General features: G+C 36.5%; 1 protein-coding gene across 2 annotated transcripts in view; it reads right to left on the bottom strand.

The window, feature by feature from the left end:
* Positions 1-3,334: 3,334 nt before the first annotated feature.
* Positions 3,335-18,793, bottom strand: part of ARSB (arylsulfatase B) — a 61,431-nt gene continuing 45,972 nt past the window's right edge. Inside the window, exons 7-8 of one of the 2 annotated variants that reach the window (XM_015848644.3) lie at positions 4,583-4,711; positions 3,335-4,086 (exon numbers count right to left, since the gene is read on the bottom strand). In XM_015848644.3, the coding sequence (XP_015704130.1) occupies positions 3,821-4,086; positions 4,583-4,711 (395 nt within the window). In that variant the 3' untranslated portion in view covers positions 3,335-3,820. Of the gene's footprint in view, positions 4,087-4,582; positions 4,712-10,419; positions 11,246-18,793 lie in introns of those variants that run through there. The other variant, XM_032441325.2, reaches the window with a different exon arrangement.

Genomic DNA, 18,793 nt, shown 5'->3' with positions numbered 1-18,793 from the left:
TCAGGCTGAATTTAAGGCCTTAGACTTAAGAACAGGTCCAGACTTTGCTTATAGAATCACTACTTCCTTCTTTGTGGGCATATTTTTATAAATAAGCAGTGCAGAATGAACATCCCTCCTAAACATGGTTACTTTTCCAAAGCTTAAATAATTGTTACAGTATACAAATGGACACTTTCACATTCAAAATCCTCAGGTGTTTGCTACATTAAGAATGAATCTTAAATTAGAAAGAATGCAATCAAATTTTCTTTGGAGTTCAAAATGCTTGCATTTTTGAATATCATTTGAGTCTCCACTAAACATATAAAGGGTTCTGTACTTTCTAATTTGAAATAAGTGCAGAGTTACGTGGCTCTTTTCTAATGTCGACCTGAATGTGTCAACTAGATTGGATGGTGTCAACCAGCTGCTTGTCTTTTTTACTGACTCAGTTCAACTAAAATATTTTACACAGGACCACCCATGTCAAATAATTAGATACTAAAGTATGTAACGAATTGTTGGAGAAAATAATGAATCCTTGGATGTCAAAATATATCATCTCTTTGTATGGCAAAAGGAGAAACAGAGAGTGAATTTAATACCTCAAGAAGACAGGAACAGGACACATTCTTCTCCTGGCAGATAAACTCCTAGCAGCAAGGTACTAAAATGCACACTGCAGGACACAGATAAAAGAAAGCATATAAAGGTTCTACTTACCTCTCAAATTAATATTTGTTGCTTTAGCCAAGGGGCTGACATGGACGGGAGACTCAAATACACAGATTACTTGAGCTTTTGCAAGTTATCTCATGCTTCTTTTGTTTCCATGAAAATGAGCTTCACAGTAATAAAAACAGTATCTGTTTTAAAAACATCACTGACCGAAGCTTCCACTCTTGTGGGTAAGCCAGCACCAAAAATCATGCAGTGTAATTGCAGGATGCTGAATGACATACAGGAATGCAGGGCAGAAGTTCCACTCTCCCTCCACCCCCAAGTCCAGGCCCTTTTATTGTGACAGCCACATCATGTAATTGCTTTGCAAACTGAAATGTTATATGTGGATACCGAGAACAGACACCTGCCTAGTCTTACATCTATCTATGAGAGCAGACGCAGTGCAAAATGCACTAAAAAAAACCCCAGACAACTCTTTCAAAAGTGACAGTAATACAAATGCATTGGGTCTACTTGCTTTGCCTTATAAACAAGGGAATGATTGTCAACTTCTCCATCTGAAATTTGGTAGCAAGAATAAATTAACCACATGTTTTGAATGAATAAGGAATAGAGGACTAAACAGATGGAATCTCTGATATTTGGATGATTTATTTCAAAAAGCCATTTGAAGGCCAAGCTGCATCAGTAATGCATAAAATAAAGAATCAGTAACTCCCCAAGTTGCTGTACTGATGTTTCCCATATTCTCATATTCCAAATCTCACATTCCATATTTTACTAAATATGTATTACAGAAAATTGGATAATGAGAGTTAGGATTGCAGTATTAACATCTAAGTTATAAACTAGGATAAATAAAGAAATTGGTATAAAATAAATACATCAAAACAGCTGCCAAGGGAGGTGGTGGTGTCACCATCCCTGGAAGTCATCAAGAAATGTGGAGATGTGACAATCGGGACATGGTTTAGTATGCACGGTGGGGGTGGGCTGATGGTTGCACTAGAGACTTGGAGGTCTTTTCCAACCTTCTATGATTCCACATAGAATAGAACTGACATAAATGAGTAAAACGGACAAGGACATAAGACTGGGGGAAAAAAGCTGTACTGATCAACAGCCTTTTGGAGAGCTTTGGCTTCATTTCTGCTTTTAGGAACATACTGAAGGTGCAAAAGACAAACCGGATTTAAGACAGTGTAACAGAAAATCACCTGTATCAGAAAGGATTTTCTGTTTATTTTCACGTACGTTTCAGTTTTCCTAAACCTTACCTTTTCATCTTTTTATTTAAAAAGTGTAGAAATTCTGTTAATTCTCATTCTTCATGAATCTCTTTGCTAATAATTAGTGTGCTTCCTGAAGGAAAACGGCAAAAATATCTGCAAAACTAACTGGACTTTTCCTAGACCCTGAAAATAGGCCATTAGATCCCTACTTTCTTGATAGGGTGACAGCTGAAGCTTTGCAGCTTGAGAACTTGGCTAGGGACAGCAAGAAGTAAAACCAGAACTCTGGCTAGAATCCAGAGACTTGATACATTTAGAAAGCTGGTAGGTTGATTTCGCATCAGTTTGATGAGTACCTGGGAAATGATGGTTTGTCTGGTTTCTTCATGGCTCAGAGCCCACTTCAAGATGAAAACAGTCTCTTCTACAATGATGAAGAAGTACAGTCTGAGTAGGGTTACTCATCACAATGGCAGGCAGTCAGAGTAAGGCTTTTTTAATTGTAGAATGGTTGAATAATGCATGCTGAAAGGCCCTTTGGAAATCATCACCTGTTTTTCCCCCACAGAAGCAGGCCCAACTTCAAGTTAGACCCAACATCAGAGTTAGATAACACTGTTCACGGTCTCCTTCAACCCAAGTCTGAACATCTCTGAGGTCGGGGATATAATTGCCTCACAGATCCAACATTTGACTATCTTCTCAGTGTGATTTTTATTTATTTATTTTTTTTTCTTATATTGAATTAGAACTCTCTGTGGGCCTCTCATCTTTGCATCTCTGATGGGAGTTTCCATATCCTTCATCTTCTCTATTTTCTCATATTAGGTAGTTAAAGATAGAAGTCTCCCCTTTCTTTCTTCTTCAGTCTAAGGTAACCCATTCCTTCAACCACTCCTTATTTGTTCTCCTCCAAATGATCATATTCCCTTAAGTATTCCACTATCTCCCACACACAGTGAAACCCAAAACACTCTGCTGAGCAGAGGAGAGTAAATAGTTCTCTTCATGTGCTGGGTACATTCATGCCCATACAGACAAACAAGTGATCAGTCTTTTTCACCAAGAGAGAATGTGGCAAATCCTTTTCAGTTTATCGTCCAGTAGAACACCCAGGTTCTCCTTCACAGAAATGCTTTCAGTCTAGTCAGATCCAAACATGATCCTGCATAGGGTTATTCTACATCAGTTGCAATACACGCCTTCTCTTGAACTTCATAACTTTTTTGGTTTAACTTTTTCTTTAGCCTGTCAAGGCCTTTCTGACTGCCAGGTCTGCCTTCTAGCTGAACACCATTCTCTTCCCCAGTTTGATGTGTTAACAATGAACAGGAATTCAAGATTTTGCTGTATTATCAGAGGCTGAGGGCTTTTTCTTACTCTCAGAATTCTTCCTGTTGCCTTTTCTAGAATGAGGAGTATGTTAAAGGCAAAGATTGTAATGTCAACTGATGTATTTTTTATTTGTTTGTTTTTTAATGGGTAGTGTAACAGCTTTCAATAGAATTTGTCTCCTGGGTAAACATGAAACAATCTGTTTATTCCACAGGAGAATTCTAAAGGTTTCTGCTGCCATGACTCACTGCAGCTTTTAACAAACATCATCCCTTCCAGAGAAGGAAGAAACATTTTACTTTCTGCTTTAAGGGCATAATGTTAAAAAAGAATGCTTGAACAACAGATTTATAATTTGATTTATAATAATCAATTTTTCACAAAGAATAACTGGGAAGGAGACAGTGGGAAGGACTGAAATGAGATCGGACTGTATTTTAGGAGTAAGAAGTACTCCTAAAGAACAAGTGAATAATGAATTCACAATGTGCAATAGTGTAACAAGGTAAGACAGATGTGACAAGGATTCTGAAGTCCATAAATCAAACACCACTGCAGACATGTTCTAGAGTAGACAGTGTTGTACACTATGCCCAAGGACCCCAGACCCCCGTTGCTGCTGGATCACACTGGGGATCCTCATCAGGATAGAACACAGGCACTGAACGTCTATAATAGTACTGAAGCCGTGAGAGCAGCTTTTTCACCACATGAGGATATTTTTCAGACAACTCGTATTTCTCTTCAGGATCATGAACAATATCAAATAGCCAAAGTCTCTTCGTTGGTGGATCATATGACTGAATCTGTGACCCATTCAACAAAGATGGTGGAGGGAACCAATGACCACAGCCTACGGAAAGAGGAACAGATTGTTAATTCCCAGATATAAAGCAGCAATGGAGAGGCAGAGTTATACTGTAAATGAGGAAATCACCAGGTCCCCCTGATAAATCACTGGTCAGTGACTGAGCTGCATTGTTAGCCCAGCACCAGAATCTCTCTACTCCAAGACTACCTATACATAAGTAATATTTGTACAAAAAAAACCCCAAAACCTTGCACAACTGAGATTCAAAAACTTGCATGTTGCTGAATTTCAAATCAAATAATTTCATGGACTTTCTTCTTGATAGATTTTCCAGTGCTGAAGAGGTTAACTGTGTCAAACCTACTTGCAAAATGAAAGAATATGACTGGATTTTAGAATGGCCCTCCTAGATTCATGCATCTGACCAAAATCCTGAAATACTAGCAGAATAAGTAAAAGAAATGGTGATACAGTAAATAGAATAAAACTGTTTGAGATGGGGGAAGATACAACACTGTGTACAAGAAAGAGCTGTTACCTGGGTATCCAGTTAGTAACTTCCATTTTCCATGACGGATTGCTGCATGCATGGAGATATTGAAAAGTGTATTATCCCATGAAAAAGAATTGATCTGTGGTGAAGATGTCCTGTTGTCAATGCCAAGACCTTAATGAAATAGTAAACTAAGTTATATACATAGATTATACATGAGGTTACGTTTAGGATTCAGACGGAAAGCAAAGCAGTATCATTAATTTACTTCTACACATTGCATACAGAATTTGTTGTATGTACATACAAAGATCAATGCTAAAATTAAGTGGAGATGCTTAATTCTTGGAAATTAAACTGCAGCCCCAAAAGTGATTTGATTACCTACAGAGAAAGTTACTCCTGCATCCAGATAACAGGACTCATCTCATATACAGATATCATATGTTTATCTCATATTATGAATATAAGAACTCTAGGAACTGTAGATGCTAAATTATTCATAGGACTTAGAAGATAAGTGCTATTACTGTTATTTCTGTTATATCACTCCAGAAAGCAAGCTAGGTCTCAACTTGTATCCACACAAACAAGAGAGTGGACTCTATGTAATGACGGGCTACATTCAGACAGAACCATATCTGTCAGCTGCTATGACAGAACACTGTGAAGCATGTCTTCATGTAGTCTTTGGTAGAAAAACTAGCTTATGGTGTGACCCCATAATCCAGAACTGCAGCAAATTCTCAAACATTAACTATGCACTGATTCCTTCTCAAAAGGAATATTTGTATGTTCTTTATATGAAGTAGCTCAGAATTAAAAATTAATATGTATACACTAGGGATGAGGAGACAAGTTCCATACTGAAACAAGGAGGGATTTAGACAATCCTGGAGGATCCAAACCTTCAGCCATCTTCCATATTGGCTTTCATAAGAAAGCCATGTTTACAAAAAATCTAATAATTTTACAACAATTCAACCAGCTGACACCTACTTACAAAAGGACTATCAAAGAGCAAGTCTGTAATCGGAATAGAAACAAGACATGAGGATAGGACAGAAACGGATTATGGACTTATATCATTTTTCAAGAGATATTTTCAACCAATTTGGGGAATTTGAAGGACTCAGCTGACAGATTTCTGCATCTTAAACAAAAAGAGAAATTCATGAGAGGTGCAATGATCACATGCAATCCAGTATCAGAAGTAATACTAGAGGAATCTGAAAAGAGGGAATTTGGTAAATCATAATGGGGCAAATATATATCAGGCAGAATACAGAAACCAAACATTTAGAAAGGAAATGATTGGATGTAATTTATCTTTTTTGTTTGTTTGTTTGTTTGTTTGTTTTTTGTTTGTGAAGATCCTGCTAAGTTTCTGTTTTATTACTGGGCTTCAGACCATTAATTAGTTTTCTCTTAATAAACATTTTTTGTAAGTACCCAAATTCTCTGTTTACATCAGATTTGTATAGTGTTCCCACGTAAATAAGACTAGAAGACATGTTTAGAATTTGCATGCACAGATTAAGGAGGGCTGAGCTTAGCTTACATCATGAAATACTGAAGTTGATGGAAACAAAAAAGAACCCATCCTCACCCCCTTCAAAAAAATACCACATAAACAAGAGAAAAAATTGTAAAAATAACACAAATAATCTTTTCCGGAACATAAAAGTCTCATGCAGTCATGTGATGCTCCTATCAGATAACAACAGTTTGAAGATTTATATTGGCTGCTTTTCCACATCATTACACCACATATTATTCTGTCATACTGTTTGCTAATGGGAAAACTCATCTTTGCCTTTCACTTGTTTAAAAAGTGCAGCGAAGGACATTTAGCAGATCAAAAAATACAGCTATGCTTTTTAAACATTACATCTCAAAATTACGCGGTCTAACAGCAAGATTATTAAAGCCTACATTTTTTATCTGAAGGTTTAGCACGGAGAATATGCTTCTGAATGTTACAGTGTGTGAAGCCATAGCAATGCACAATATAAATGATTTAAAATACTTCAAATAAACAGTATGGAAGACTGCATTTTAAATATACCTTGCAAAAATATGGGTGACAAAACCAAACTAATTCTGAACTAGGAAATGCTTTTACCACAACTTAGCACTGAGAATGTTTTATATAATATTATGTCTGAGCAAAATTTATTGATGAGGAAAAGAACAAGAACAAAAAGAAAGCCTATGGTCTCTGAAGAGTGAGCAAACTACTTATGAGGATTACAGGTATGCAGTGAAGCTGTGCAGGGAGAAAACTAGGGAAGCCAAAGCGCAGCTAGAACTGAGCTTGGTTGCTAAGGTAAAGAAGAACAGTAAATATTTTTATAAACACATAAACAGCAAGAGGAAGGCTAGGGAAAATCTCCATCCTTTTGTTAGATGCTGAGGGCAACTTGGTTACCAGGGATCAGGATAAGGCTGAGGTACTTAATACCTTCTTGGCCTTGGTCTTCAATAGTAACACTTGCAATTCCCTGGGAACAGAGCCCCCTTCGCTGGTAGATGGGGAGGGGGAAAAAATAAGCCCTGCATGATCCACAATGAGATAGTTTTGGACCTGCTTCAAAAGCTGAATGTTTTCAAGTCCATGGGGCCGGATGAATTGCACCCTAGAGTGCTGAGGGAGTTGGCGGATGTGGTTGCCAAACCACTCTCCATCATTTGTCTGCAGTCTTGGCTGACTTGGATTGTCCCGGTAGATTGGAGGCTGGCAAATGTGACGCCCATCTTCAAAAAGGGTTGGAAAAATGATCCTGGCAGCTACAGGCCCATCAGTCTCACCTTGGTGTCCAGGAAAGTTATAGAACGGATAATCTCAGGAACCATCATGGACCAATTAAAGGTCAGCCAGGGGATCAGGCCTAGTCAGTATGGGTTTATGAACGGTAGATCCTGTCTGACAAACAACGGGCAACAAGGCTCTTTAAGGGCTTGGAAAATCAACCCTATGAGGAGAGGCTGAGGGATCTGGGGCTGTTTAGTCTGGGTAAAAGGAGGCTGAGGGGAGAACTTATCGCCCTCTTCCAGTATTTGAAGGGTGCTTACAGTGAGAGTGGGACAAGTCTTTTTTCTCACTGGTGACAGGTGACCGAATGAGGGAAAATGGCTTCAAGTTGCACCCAGGTAAGTTTAGGTTGGACATTAGGAAACACTCCTTTACAGAAAGGATAGTTAAGCACTGGAATAGGCTCCCCGTGGAGGTGGTTGAGTCGCTGTCCCTGGATGTGTTTAAGAGCCGTTTGGATGTGGTGCTCAGAGACATGGTACTATGCCAGATTAAACCTATGATGGAATGATTGTATGAGTGACTACATAAATAGGACTTTCATCCCGAAAGAGAAACAGCACAGAAATGTGACACAAGGTAGTAATCACAGATTGAATACGGAAGGAATACTAGTCTCTCATAACATAGAGCACCAAATAAATCATGAGGCAGCTCATTCAAAACAAACAATAGGATGTACTTCCTCATCAAAAACACAACTCAACACTGGAACTCCTTTCCAAAGGATGTTGTGGATGCCAAAAATTTACATGTGTTGAGGGATAAAGAAATGTTCAAAAACTGCAAGAAAAGTCTACTAAGGATTATTAAAGACCAAAATACAGCATAATAGTCTGGAGCTCCACTAGTTTGCTGCAGGTTGTCAGGATATACAGTAGATATATCTTTATGTACTTTCACTCATACACTGTTTCTTACACAATAGCTACTGTTGGAAATAGGATAGAAATAGAAGCAAGAGAGATTTTTTTTCCCCACTAATTATATACAAGATTACAAAATTAAATTAGATTCAGGGCAAAGAAAGTATTTTGTTTACAAAAGGAAGGGTTACATCAAAGTAGATTTATGCAATCCCTTTTGTTACATTAATCACCATGTGTACTTAACAGCAGGGCTTGAAATTTTTGTTGAGTATATATGACTCAGATTCAGGTTTAGCTGTAGTCTCAGAAACACATACACACCACAGAACATTTCTAGCATACCCTCTAGTTATTTTCAGTTCTTCTACTATTACGGTACACAAAAGTAACTTTGACCAATTGATGCCTGTGATGACATTTGGCAGTTAAAAAAGAAGGGCTGATCCAGTTTTACTAAATTTTACAACTTCAAGTGTCTTATCAGAAGTCTGTAAATCAAATCTGTATGTTTTCTAAGTCTCATGATAGGTTTCATTGATACCACTGATATTTCATTAAACATTTAATATTCAGTCAAGAGTAGCCACTAAAAAAATACTATCAAATATTATTTAGATATATATTAAATATTAAATAGATTAAAAATAAACATTATTTCTACTTTACAATGAAAATATTTCAGATACTCAATGGGTATAATCTGCTAAAAAAAAAAAAAAAAAGGAAAAAGAAAAAATTTCCCAGAAGTCACCACCTGCACCACATACATTTGCAAGGCAAAAAGATTGAACTCTGAACTTTCTACTTCTTTAGCTTTGTCTAATATGTGTATTTGTTGCAAACATTTCACTACATTTAGTAAATTTATAGAAGAGTATATTAATTTAGAATTTCCTCTCTAATTGTTGGTCATGAAAAGGAAGAAGATTGCATGTAAATTTCCATCTGAAATATAAAAAAGTGAATAAATATACAGAAATATATTTTACTCATATGCATAAGCATGATACTTGTAGAAATTCAATAAGCATTCCCATAGCTCTCCTTTTTCCCTCTGACAATGACACCAACTCAATTGGTAAAAATCTAAAATGCAGAGACAGAAATAGTACACATAAAAATAGAATATTCTGCCTTCAATATGTGATTTAGATTACAAAAACTACCCATGTGGAGATTAAGAAGTTCTCTTGGTTGGTAAAAGACCACAGAGCAGAGAATTCTCTCTAACATACCATTTAGCAAGAGACCAACCACAAAATTTGGAGGTTTAAATAATGTTACTATGAAGCACACTACATTTCTGTACACTATGGTCTATGATGCTAGAATGTAAGGAGAAAATACAGGGTATTGGATACAGACAAATAAATGTTAACTACTTGGGAAACAGAGCCCTGCTAAAAGTAATCTAAACAACCCACACAAGTGCCAGTTTGCAGAGTCCACATCCCTACAATTTTCCAATATACCACACAGTAACAGAAGCTTTCATGTATAAGCACCTACATACAATCCAGGCCCTTTACTGATAATAGATGCAAAAGAAACTCATAGAGTCAATTCTTCATCAGTAAAGCAAAAACTAAAGTAGTTAGCTATATTGTGCCAAGGAATTGATAAACAGAAGAGTAACAGCATCCTCTATATCAATTTTCTGTATATAATAAGAAATTCAACCATATGCAGGGAATATATGATCATCACCTTGTCACACAGGTATATATGTGTATTATACAACATGGGTATCTACATAGTTTAGAACTTGCATCTACAGAAACCTTCACAGTTTACAATCTATATTGCTTCCAGGTGTTCTGTTTGTAACTAAAACATTCTCTCTGTAGTTCTCAAAACTTGTTTCAGTAGAGCATTTTCTGGCAATGCAACTCCTTCTATCATTTATTTGGTTATTCCATTTCAGGATTTAAATAACAAATAAACAGGATCCACACAGACCAAAAGCTTACTTCTTATGCTGTATGAATTATTTAAGGAAAGTGGAAAAGGTAGAGAATGTTAAAGCTAAGACTTGTCATAAGAAGAGAAGATAACATTAATCATTTTGAAGAAATCTGTCTGCTCTTTACAATGAAGATCAGGCAAATAAAGCATAGCTTGAGTTCCAAAAGGCTCCGGACAAATGCATTGATTAGCCATGAGATAAGAGCAAAGGTCATCACATCAATTAGGTGGCATCTAATAAAACAGGAAACAAAGTTTTATTTTCACATTCGAAACAACACTGGAGTACTGAAGGAATTCGTGCTGGGGCTCATGCTGTTAAGATACATTCCAAATGACCTTGGGGAGTGAAAACTGAGATTGCACAATCACAACATTGTAGGGGTTGGAAGAGACCTTTGGAGATCAATGCAAACCCTTGCAAAAGCAGGTTCCCTATAGCATATTGCACAGGAGGGCGTCCAGGCTGAATTTATTCAAATAAGGAAACTCTACAACTTCTCTGGGCAGCCTGTTACAGTCTTTTAAAATACTCAAAGAAGTTCCTTCTCTTGCTTGTAAGGAACTTCCTGTGTTCCACCTTTGTGCCAGTATAATCAGAAGCCTCCTTTAAGGGCTGGATGCCACAAGAGAAGGATCTCTATCTTCACTGGATTCTGTCCAGTAGCTTCTTATCTTTCTTGGAATGGGAAGCTCAGAAATGGACGCAGTACTTCAGATGTGGCCTCATTAGGGCAGAATAGCAGCGGCAGAAGAACTTCCTCAATCTGTTGGTCATACTTTTTCCTAATGTACTCCAGGATACCACTGGCCTTCTCGGCCACAAGGGCACACTACTGGCCCATCACCAACCTGAGGTCCAGGATATTTATGTTCTTTGCGGAAATCTTTCCAGCACGACAGCCCGTAATCCACACTGATAAATTCAGTTATTCCTCTCCAGGTGCAGGACTCTATGGTCGCCCTTGTTGAACCTTGTAAGGTTCCTCTCTGCCCAACCTTCCAGGCTGTCCGTGTTATTACAAAGTTTGCGGAGTATAAGAAGTTATTAAAAGGCAACTGAAAAGAATAACAGAAGATCCTTGTGAAACCGGATGAGGGGGTGCTAAAACAGGCAATGATATTTAACACAGATAAAGTGGTGCATGTGTGAAATAACAACCCTAAATTCACATAAAATAAGGAACTGCAAGGACAAGATCCTTCCTTCCTCTGCATGAGCAAAAGAAGGCTTTTTCCATCTTGTGTGATGCTGAGCCAAATGCAGTCACGTTAATCAGATCCCTAACTGACACAGGATATACCAAGGCAACACACAGGCTGAATAGTTTTGTCTGTTGATATATTCAATGCAACTATGGTCTGGACCTGGACCCGACCTCTTCAACCACTGACTAGATGTCACTTACAACTCCAAATGGCAATACTACGCAGCACACACCCACAATAAGAAAAACTCAAACATGCTGAAACACTGGGTAAGTTACAGAATTATTTGCCTGAGCAGTACTTTTCTGTTCCTAGTAATATCCATATTCCAGCTAGACCAGACAACATTCTCTTAACAATCTTGTCTACATCCTGAAATGCATTTATATATATATATATATATATATATATATGTATGTATATATATATATATATAAATTTATATATATATATTCATATATATATGTATATATATATAAATTTATATATATATATATATATCTATATATCTATATCTATCTATCTATCTATCTATCTATCTATCTATCTATCTATCTATCTATCTATATATTTATTTTTTTTTTATTTTTTTTTTTCCAGCCACCAAAGTCACCAGGGAATATTTCCATAGTTTTGTATGACTTTGTAAAACCTTCTCCTAATAGCATCTCAACTTACTGCTATCAGAATGGCTACAGCACCTCTCTGACTTTTTGGTCTGCTGCTGTTGCATGATAAAAGAAAGCTCATTTTGTTTGTAGGTACTACATAGGACAGCACTGCAAGAGAGTCTTGTGTGTCTCTCTCAGGATGATTACGCACACTGGGTGGTACTTGCGCTTGCAGACATAGAATTAAACTCAGAGGATCCCAGTTTGGAAAGGATCCACAAAGAACACAGAATCACAGAATTATAGGGGTTGGAAGGGAACTCTGGGAATCATCACATCCAACACCCCTGCTAAAGCAGGTTCCCTAGAGTCAGATCAGACATATTTTCTGCCAACACAACCTGGAGAGATACATACTGAGATACAAGTGTGATACATACAACAGATTCTACCAACTATGCCTTTAGAGCAAGGATCACATATATAACAAAGCCTCATCAATCAGCCAGAAGAGGAGAAACTACTGTGCTGAAGAAACTAACACTTACATTATTGCCCTTTCTCAGCTTTTGAGAACAGTGGAGTCTCTGCATATGACTAAAATATATACTGCATTTAAAACATCTTGTCCATACAGTTTGTTAAATGACTTAAGTCAGTCACTCCAGGAAGATGAGATTTCAAAAGGTACTTTTATCTTGCAATATCAATTTCAACATTTTTTTTTTCCCTTTTTAGTATTATGTTAAGATTATACTCTAAAATACTGAGTGACTAAAAAGCAGTTTCTTTACTTGGTAAAAATGCTTCTGCTAGAGAGAAGTGAACATCTCAGTGCATTATAGAGTAGAAATGTGCTTAACAATTTAACAAAATACTGGGGAAAAGACACACAGGCTTTTACCACTAGAAATTAAAACCAACAAACAATAACTCATATTATTTTCATAGTAAGGCAATGCATATGCCTTCTTGCCTCTTGTGATCTGATTAGTAGTCTATAAAAACCACAGAGGAGATCCCCAGACAGAAGTCTGGGACTCACAAACCAAAAACCACTTATATGTGAAACTCAAACAGAGAGAGGAAATTTTCCAGTATGTTCACTTCAATGTTTAAAATCAACATACTGCTTTAATGACGCAATAAATCTGTATTATATTCAATAGCCCCTATATATTGCTACATAAACAGCAACAGTACCATTCTCTGCTCTCTCCATCAAAATGAATCCAAAGCTTTTCACATCATGCCTTCTTTTCTAATATAAATCATCTGAATCTTTTGTCAGGATTTGAAGCATTTACATGATGCCCTCTAAACAGAGAACACTTCACCCAACACAACAGAAAAAAGCCCGTCTTCAGATAGCAGGCACCCAAACAATTGGATATTTATAGGAGTGTGCCATCAGTAAGAGAAATAAAAAGTGGAGAAACAAACTGTAACTCCATAGCAGTACAACTCAGGAAGCCACATTATAACTCTTCTCTGTGGTCAGAACTGCTTCCCATAATCACATCTTAGGACTTTTATTGGATAATATTTTTCCAACTGTCCAATAGCTTCCTCCCTACTGGAGAAAGGTCACACTCAAAACTCCACACAAATACAGGCTATATACATTATTTTTGTCCACTACAGCAATTAGAAAAAGATGCCAATTTAATGATGAACTCACTTATTTTTTTCAGTGAGCTGGAAATAAAAGAGAAGGCTCAGGCCAATTTAATATATAGTTTTAATAAAGGGAATCTGAAAGCAAAGCGTTAGATTCACATGAGGATGCACCTGACAGAATGAGAGATTGTCTTTCATTTCTAAAAGATCCAGTCCAGCATTGGTATTTTAGGGACCCAAGTTCCTGCCCCAAATATTCCTGGCTGATAAAAAGGGTTTTGAACTGTGATTTTCCTTTCAACATGAATTTATCCTGAACAGACTGCATGAAATTTCAAGATGTGAAACAGAAAATATGTAGAAGTTTCATGCATCATACAATACATGGAAATACTTACTTTGATGTAAGAGAAAGCAAGCATTTAAGATGGTAATGGGGTATTTAGATGGGTTTGGGTAATGTCAATTTCACTCATACCAAATTCATACATAAAGCTTCAAATTTATATAAGAATTTATAGAAATTTAGTGCATACACCATGTAAATCAGATTCTTACCTTAACTGTCTCCTAAATTTTAACTTAATGATCAGCATGTTTTTCTAGCACCCACAGATGCAAAACATTTTGTAAGAATAGGGTGGTTTTGATTTGCAGGCAGTCTGGTTTGGTGCTTAAACAATCATTCTACAAATCCAATGCTGAATTAGAAACTTTACCTTACATCACAAAAACAGAATGTTAACTGGAAATTAAATCAAGATCTCTTTCAGTATGTTCCAGTAAGGAAGTAGCTAGTTCTGGGGAGAACAGACAGAAGGTGACAAGACATCCTCTTATAGGAACGTAAGAACATCATCAGCTTGTAGTGAATGTCCTTTTAGCAATTGGAAAACTGTACTCTTCACACCATACAGCTGCACACGTAACAGAAGAAGTACAAATCTATGGACTGTTTCAAAAATACAAGCTGGCATTGGATCTCTGTTCTGTTTGAATTTATTTTATACTTTTGGATTAAACACAACTTGCTTTACATTAATTTTTTTTCTGTTTCTAAATTTCACTAAATAATACAGCAAATGTGAATCAAGCTTTTATCTAATTACCCAATATACACACTAGGCAATGGCTATGGTACTAAGAGAAGCAAGAATACTACATATTTCATTTCTGTCAATGAACACGTAATACATTCTCTTCCAACTATCTGAAAAACCTGACTGTTTCTAATGTAGCCATATAATTTCAATACTTATCTAAACTACCCAGATGAACTAACCACTCACCTGCAAAAAAAGGAATCAGAGGGGAAGAGAGTATTTCTCTCCTCTTTTCATGTTACAGCAGCATGAATGTTTTGCATAAAAATAGATAAGGATGACCTAGGCAAAATCAGTTTTAAATACAACGCACTTTTCCATTTTGCAGATGTGCAACTAGGTCTGTAACATATGTTTCTCAAGAGAAGGAGACTCACCTTGTGCTGGCCTACCCTGCACTGTAAAGCAGTACAAGAATTATCAGAGTCTTGTATTAAGCACCAGCAGCTGATGAAAAACATGCATGTCCCTCTCTATAACACAGAATTAAAAAAATATTTGTGTTTGGGTACTAAGTACATTTGCAGCAATTTCAACTCTTACTTGTTCCTAAAGATAAAACTTTGTGATGTGTTTCTCACAGATGCATTAGGAACTTCCTAGGTGGTGATACATTGAAAATCTTGAGCATTATATTAAAAATATATGACGGAAACTTAATGACAAAAAATTACCTCTTGCTAGACTGGATTCTCAGAAGCTGATTGTTGCTTAGTTTTCACAGTGAAATGCAAGCAAAAGCAAACTGCAGGGAAAATTTTCAGAAATCCTCTCACTTCCTCTGGCAAAATGCATATTGCTGTCTTGGGATAACTAGAACACACGTTGCTCCTATTACTGATTGGGCCCTGGGATCAAATGCACTCAGGCTGGTCAAGTGGGATATGATCAATTCTGGCTAAAAGCGTGGATCTGACCAGTTTGGTTCTCTGCAAAGGACTTTGTTGATCACTTCAGTGAATTTTAGTGTTTGAAATACCTTCCACAAAATGCAGGGAACTTTTAAAGCCTCCTGGTGAGAATTCAGCTTTTAAGAAGAATGTTTTTAGACTAATTTTTAAAATACTGCAAATTTTGGGACCTAACTAAGGAATAAGAGGTAATGCCATAAATGTTTAACCTATTACTTCACAGGATATATGATTGTAAGAAACTTAACTATTTATTTTTCTCTGAATTCACTGAATATAAAACTCCTTTCTCTATGACAGGAATTTACCAAAGAGGTGAAGAAATAAGAAGGAGCAAATGGAGGAAACAGAAAAAAAAACTTATGGATGCTTACTGTGATACCACAGTCATCACCATCCACAATAAAGCCTGAATTAAAATCTTACTACATGTCTCAGAAGATATATATATGTTAAAGTCCTGATCAACACCTCCTCTATTACACTTGTAATACAGTCTTTTTCAGAAAAAAAAAAGTACAGGGAGCTATAATACAAAACAAAACAAACTATGGAAAAAATTAAATGCGCAAGTACCAGTCCGACCTTATTGAAGAAGAAACATTCTGAGCCCAAGCAAGTTATATGGACTGTATTAATGGAAGTATATACAAGAGCATCCTGCTTGTGATCGGACTGCTTTTGCATAAGCATTGTTTTTTCTCATATCAACAGGCCTATAGTCAGGTCATAGCGCTTTACCCGTACTGTCTTATGAAGCACTTCAAAAAAATCTCAAAGAAATGAAATTTTAAAGTTTAACCGCTGCAAGATAGCATTGAATAACACTACCTACTTAGGGAGTATTTTCCCTCTTCATGAAAAGAAAGAGATTCCATCAACATGTGAGCAGTGCAAGATCTTCGCGGTTATTTCTAAGTCTACAACAACATTATGGACATGTTCATAGGCAAGATGCCTTAATTAACAGGCTACTTGTGAGAGTCCATGAGAAAGATGAGAATGTGCAAAAAGGGATAACAAGTCTGCTACGGTTATCTTGAAATTCAGATTGGTCTCTGGGCTAACAAGGCCTTTGCAACATATACTTTTAACCAATTTCTCTTTTTTTGAACTTTGATGTATGAATCAATCATTTCACCTCAATAAGGAAACTGCAAATGTCAAGGGCTCCTCCAACCTGCACTGTGACAATGAATTACTAAAAAAATAATGGCTTTTGCTACTTCACTAAGGAAAGACATTTGGTGACCTTTTGCTGCTTTATAGCAATAATGAGTTTTCTTCAAAACTCTGAGTCTTTCTGTTACATTATTAAAATAAAAGCATTTGAGGAATAGCCAAGGCCTCAGACACCCATAATGTCATGATGATGAGACACAGGTTTGTGCCACAGACAGACTCACACAGTGAAGTTCGCACGCCTTAATCCACTTAGCTAAATGTTGTGAAAAAAATAGTTTCAAACTAACCCTTCTAATTTCAGTTTTCTTATGGCAATTTTTTATTCCAGATAAAAGATTTATATGAGAATACCAAGCACAGACTCTTGTAAACTGTATACCCTTCTAAAATTAATTTCAACAATAGTAAGCATATTAAAATGCTCTTGTTTCAAAGCACTCTTCACCTCCATTTTTACAACAGATTAAGACTGTATCTTAAAAAACATTCAGAATTAGTAACAGTAGTAAGAAGTATCACCAAGAAAATCAAGTGTAAAGCACTTGTCAACGTTATTGCCTTCTTACACAATTAGAGAATAGAAACATTAAAGTTATTCTAAATAACAGCAAACAGATTAATACAGCCTACAAGATAAAACATAAAAAAATGAGAGATAGCAAAATGAAGCGCTTAACTTTCATTTTTCCTGGGAAAATATGAAAAAAAAAATAATAATAATAAATTTCCCTCCAGGAAACAGTTTGAAAATCATGGAATAGTATTTATGAAGTGTGGTAAGACATCAGATGTCTTGTTGAGATGGCCTTCTCTGTGAAACATACAAACCCACTTGTGTTACAAGAAGACAGCACTTCTAATAACAAAGAAAATTGAACAGTCCATAATTTGATATTAATATAATGTGTACAATTGAAACTTTATATGTCCAGCTCAGAGATATTTCATTGAAAAATGGAGCATATAAGTCAAGAGCAACAAAAACATAAATAAACAGTGTTATGTTCAAGTAGGTATTGGACATAAAAGAGCATAAAAAAGCAGTAGTAACAAATGCCTGAATCCCAGCCATCATATTGGTATTGGACACTTAATCAAGTGACCTACCAGTTCTAAATTCTAAAGGTGATCACCTACATCTCAAAGGAAACATGGAATAATTACTTATAAGACTCACCAAAAGTGCAACTATACTATACTATACTACACTACACTATACTATACTTATATACTAATATGTCAGTGTACAACCAAAGGCCAAACTTCCCAAGAGACACCTCCAAAAGAGCTACACAACAGAAAATGCATATAAACAGTAGACAAAGAGAAAGCACTATTCATCTGATCTGAACAGTGGTGAGTTGGCTGGAACTATGGTTTCCTATCAGCAAGTGGGGTTGAGTTCTACCCAGAACTGTCAGACCCACATGAAAGCACGAAGTGAAGCTGCTGAATGCCATGCACAGATTCAGGGTCACATGTTGGCAACTCCTATGTTATGCAAACACACAGAATCATTTGAATGTATGATTTACTTGTAATGAAAAGATGACAGATTCCAGATGGTCAGCATATGGACTGTTTAACTTTGCAGAGAGATGGAAATTGAGAGATGTAGTGCATCTTTTCCCCATTCTTGATCACTTTCCCATTCCAGTTATCATAATGTAAGCCCAGTCATCTACCAGTTACTTCTTCATATCCTGATTCAACAAGAATGATTTCTGTGTCTTAGCCTAGTAGAGATTTGGTAGTACATTTTTCCAACAAAAAGCCCAAAGAGCATATTCATCCATGCATACCTATGCCTGTTTTACACTTCTGTTGCTGAATAACTCCATTACCAGAGATTGTTTTTCTTTTCCCTTCTTTTCATAGTTCTAAGAAAGCTAGATCATCAGTATTAAAATTTGAGAAGAACTCACTTCTGACCAGAAAAGCCTTAGGAATCATCTTTCACCTGGACGC

The sequence above is a fragment of the Coturnix japonica genome, chromosome Z, assembly GCF_054131305.1.
Source record: "Coturnix japonica strain WE chromosome Z, WE-NBRP24, whole genome shotgun sequence".
NCBI lineage: Eukaryota > Metazoa > Chordata > Aves > Galliformes > Phasianidae > Coturnix > Coturnix japonica.
Note: the sequence above shows the minus strand (reverse complement) of the source record. Positions and strands in the feature narration are given on the sequence as shown.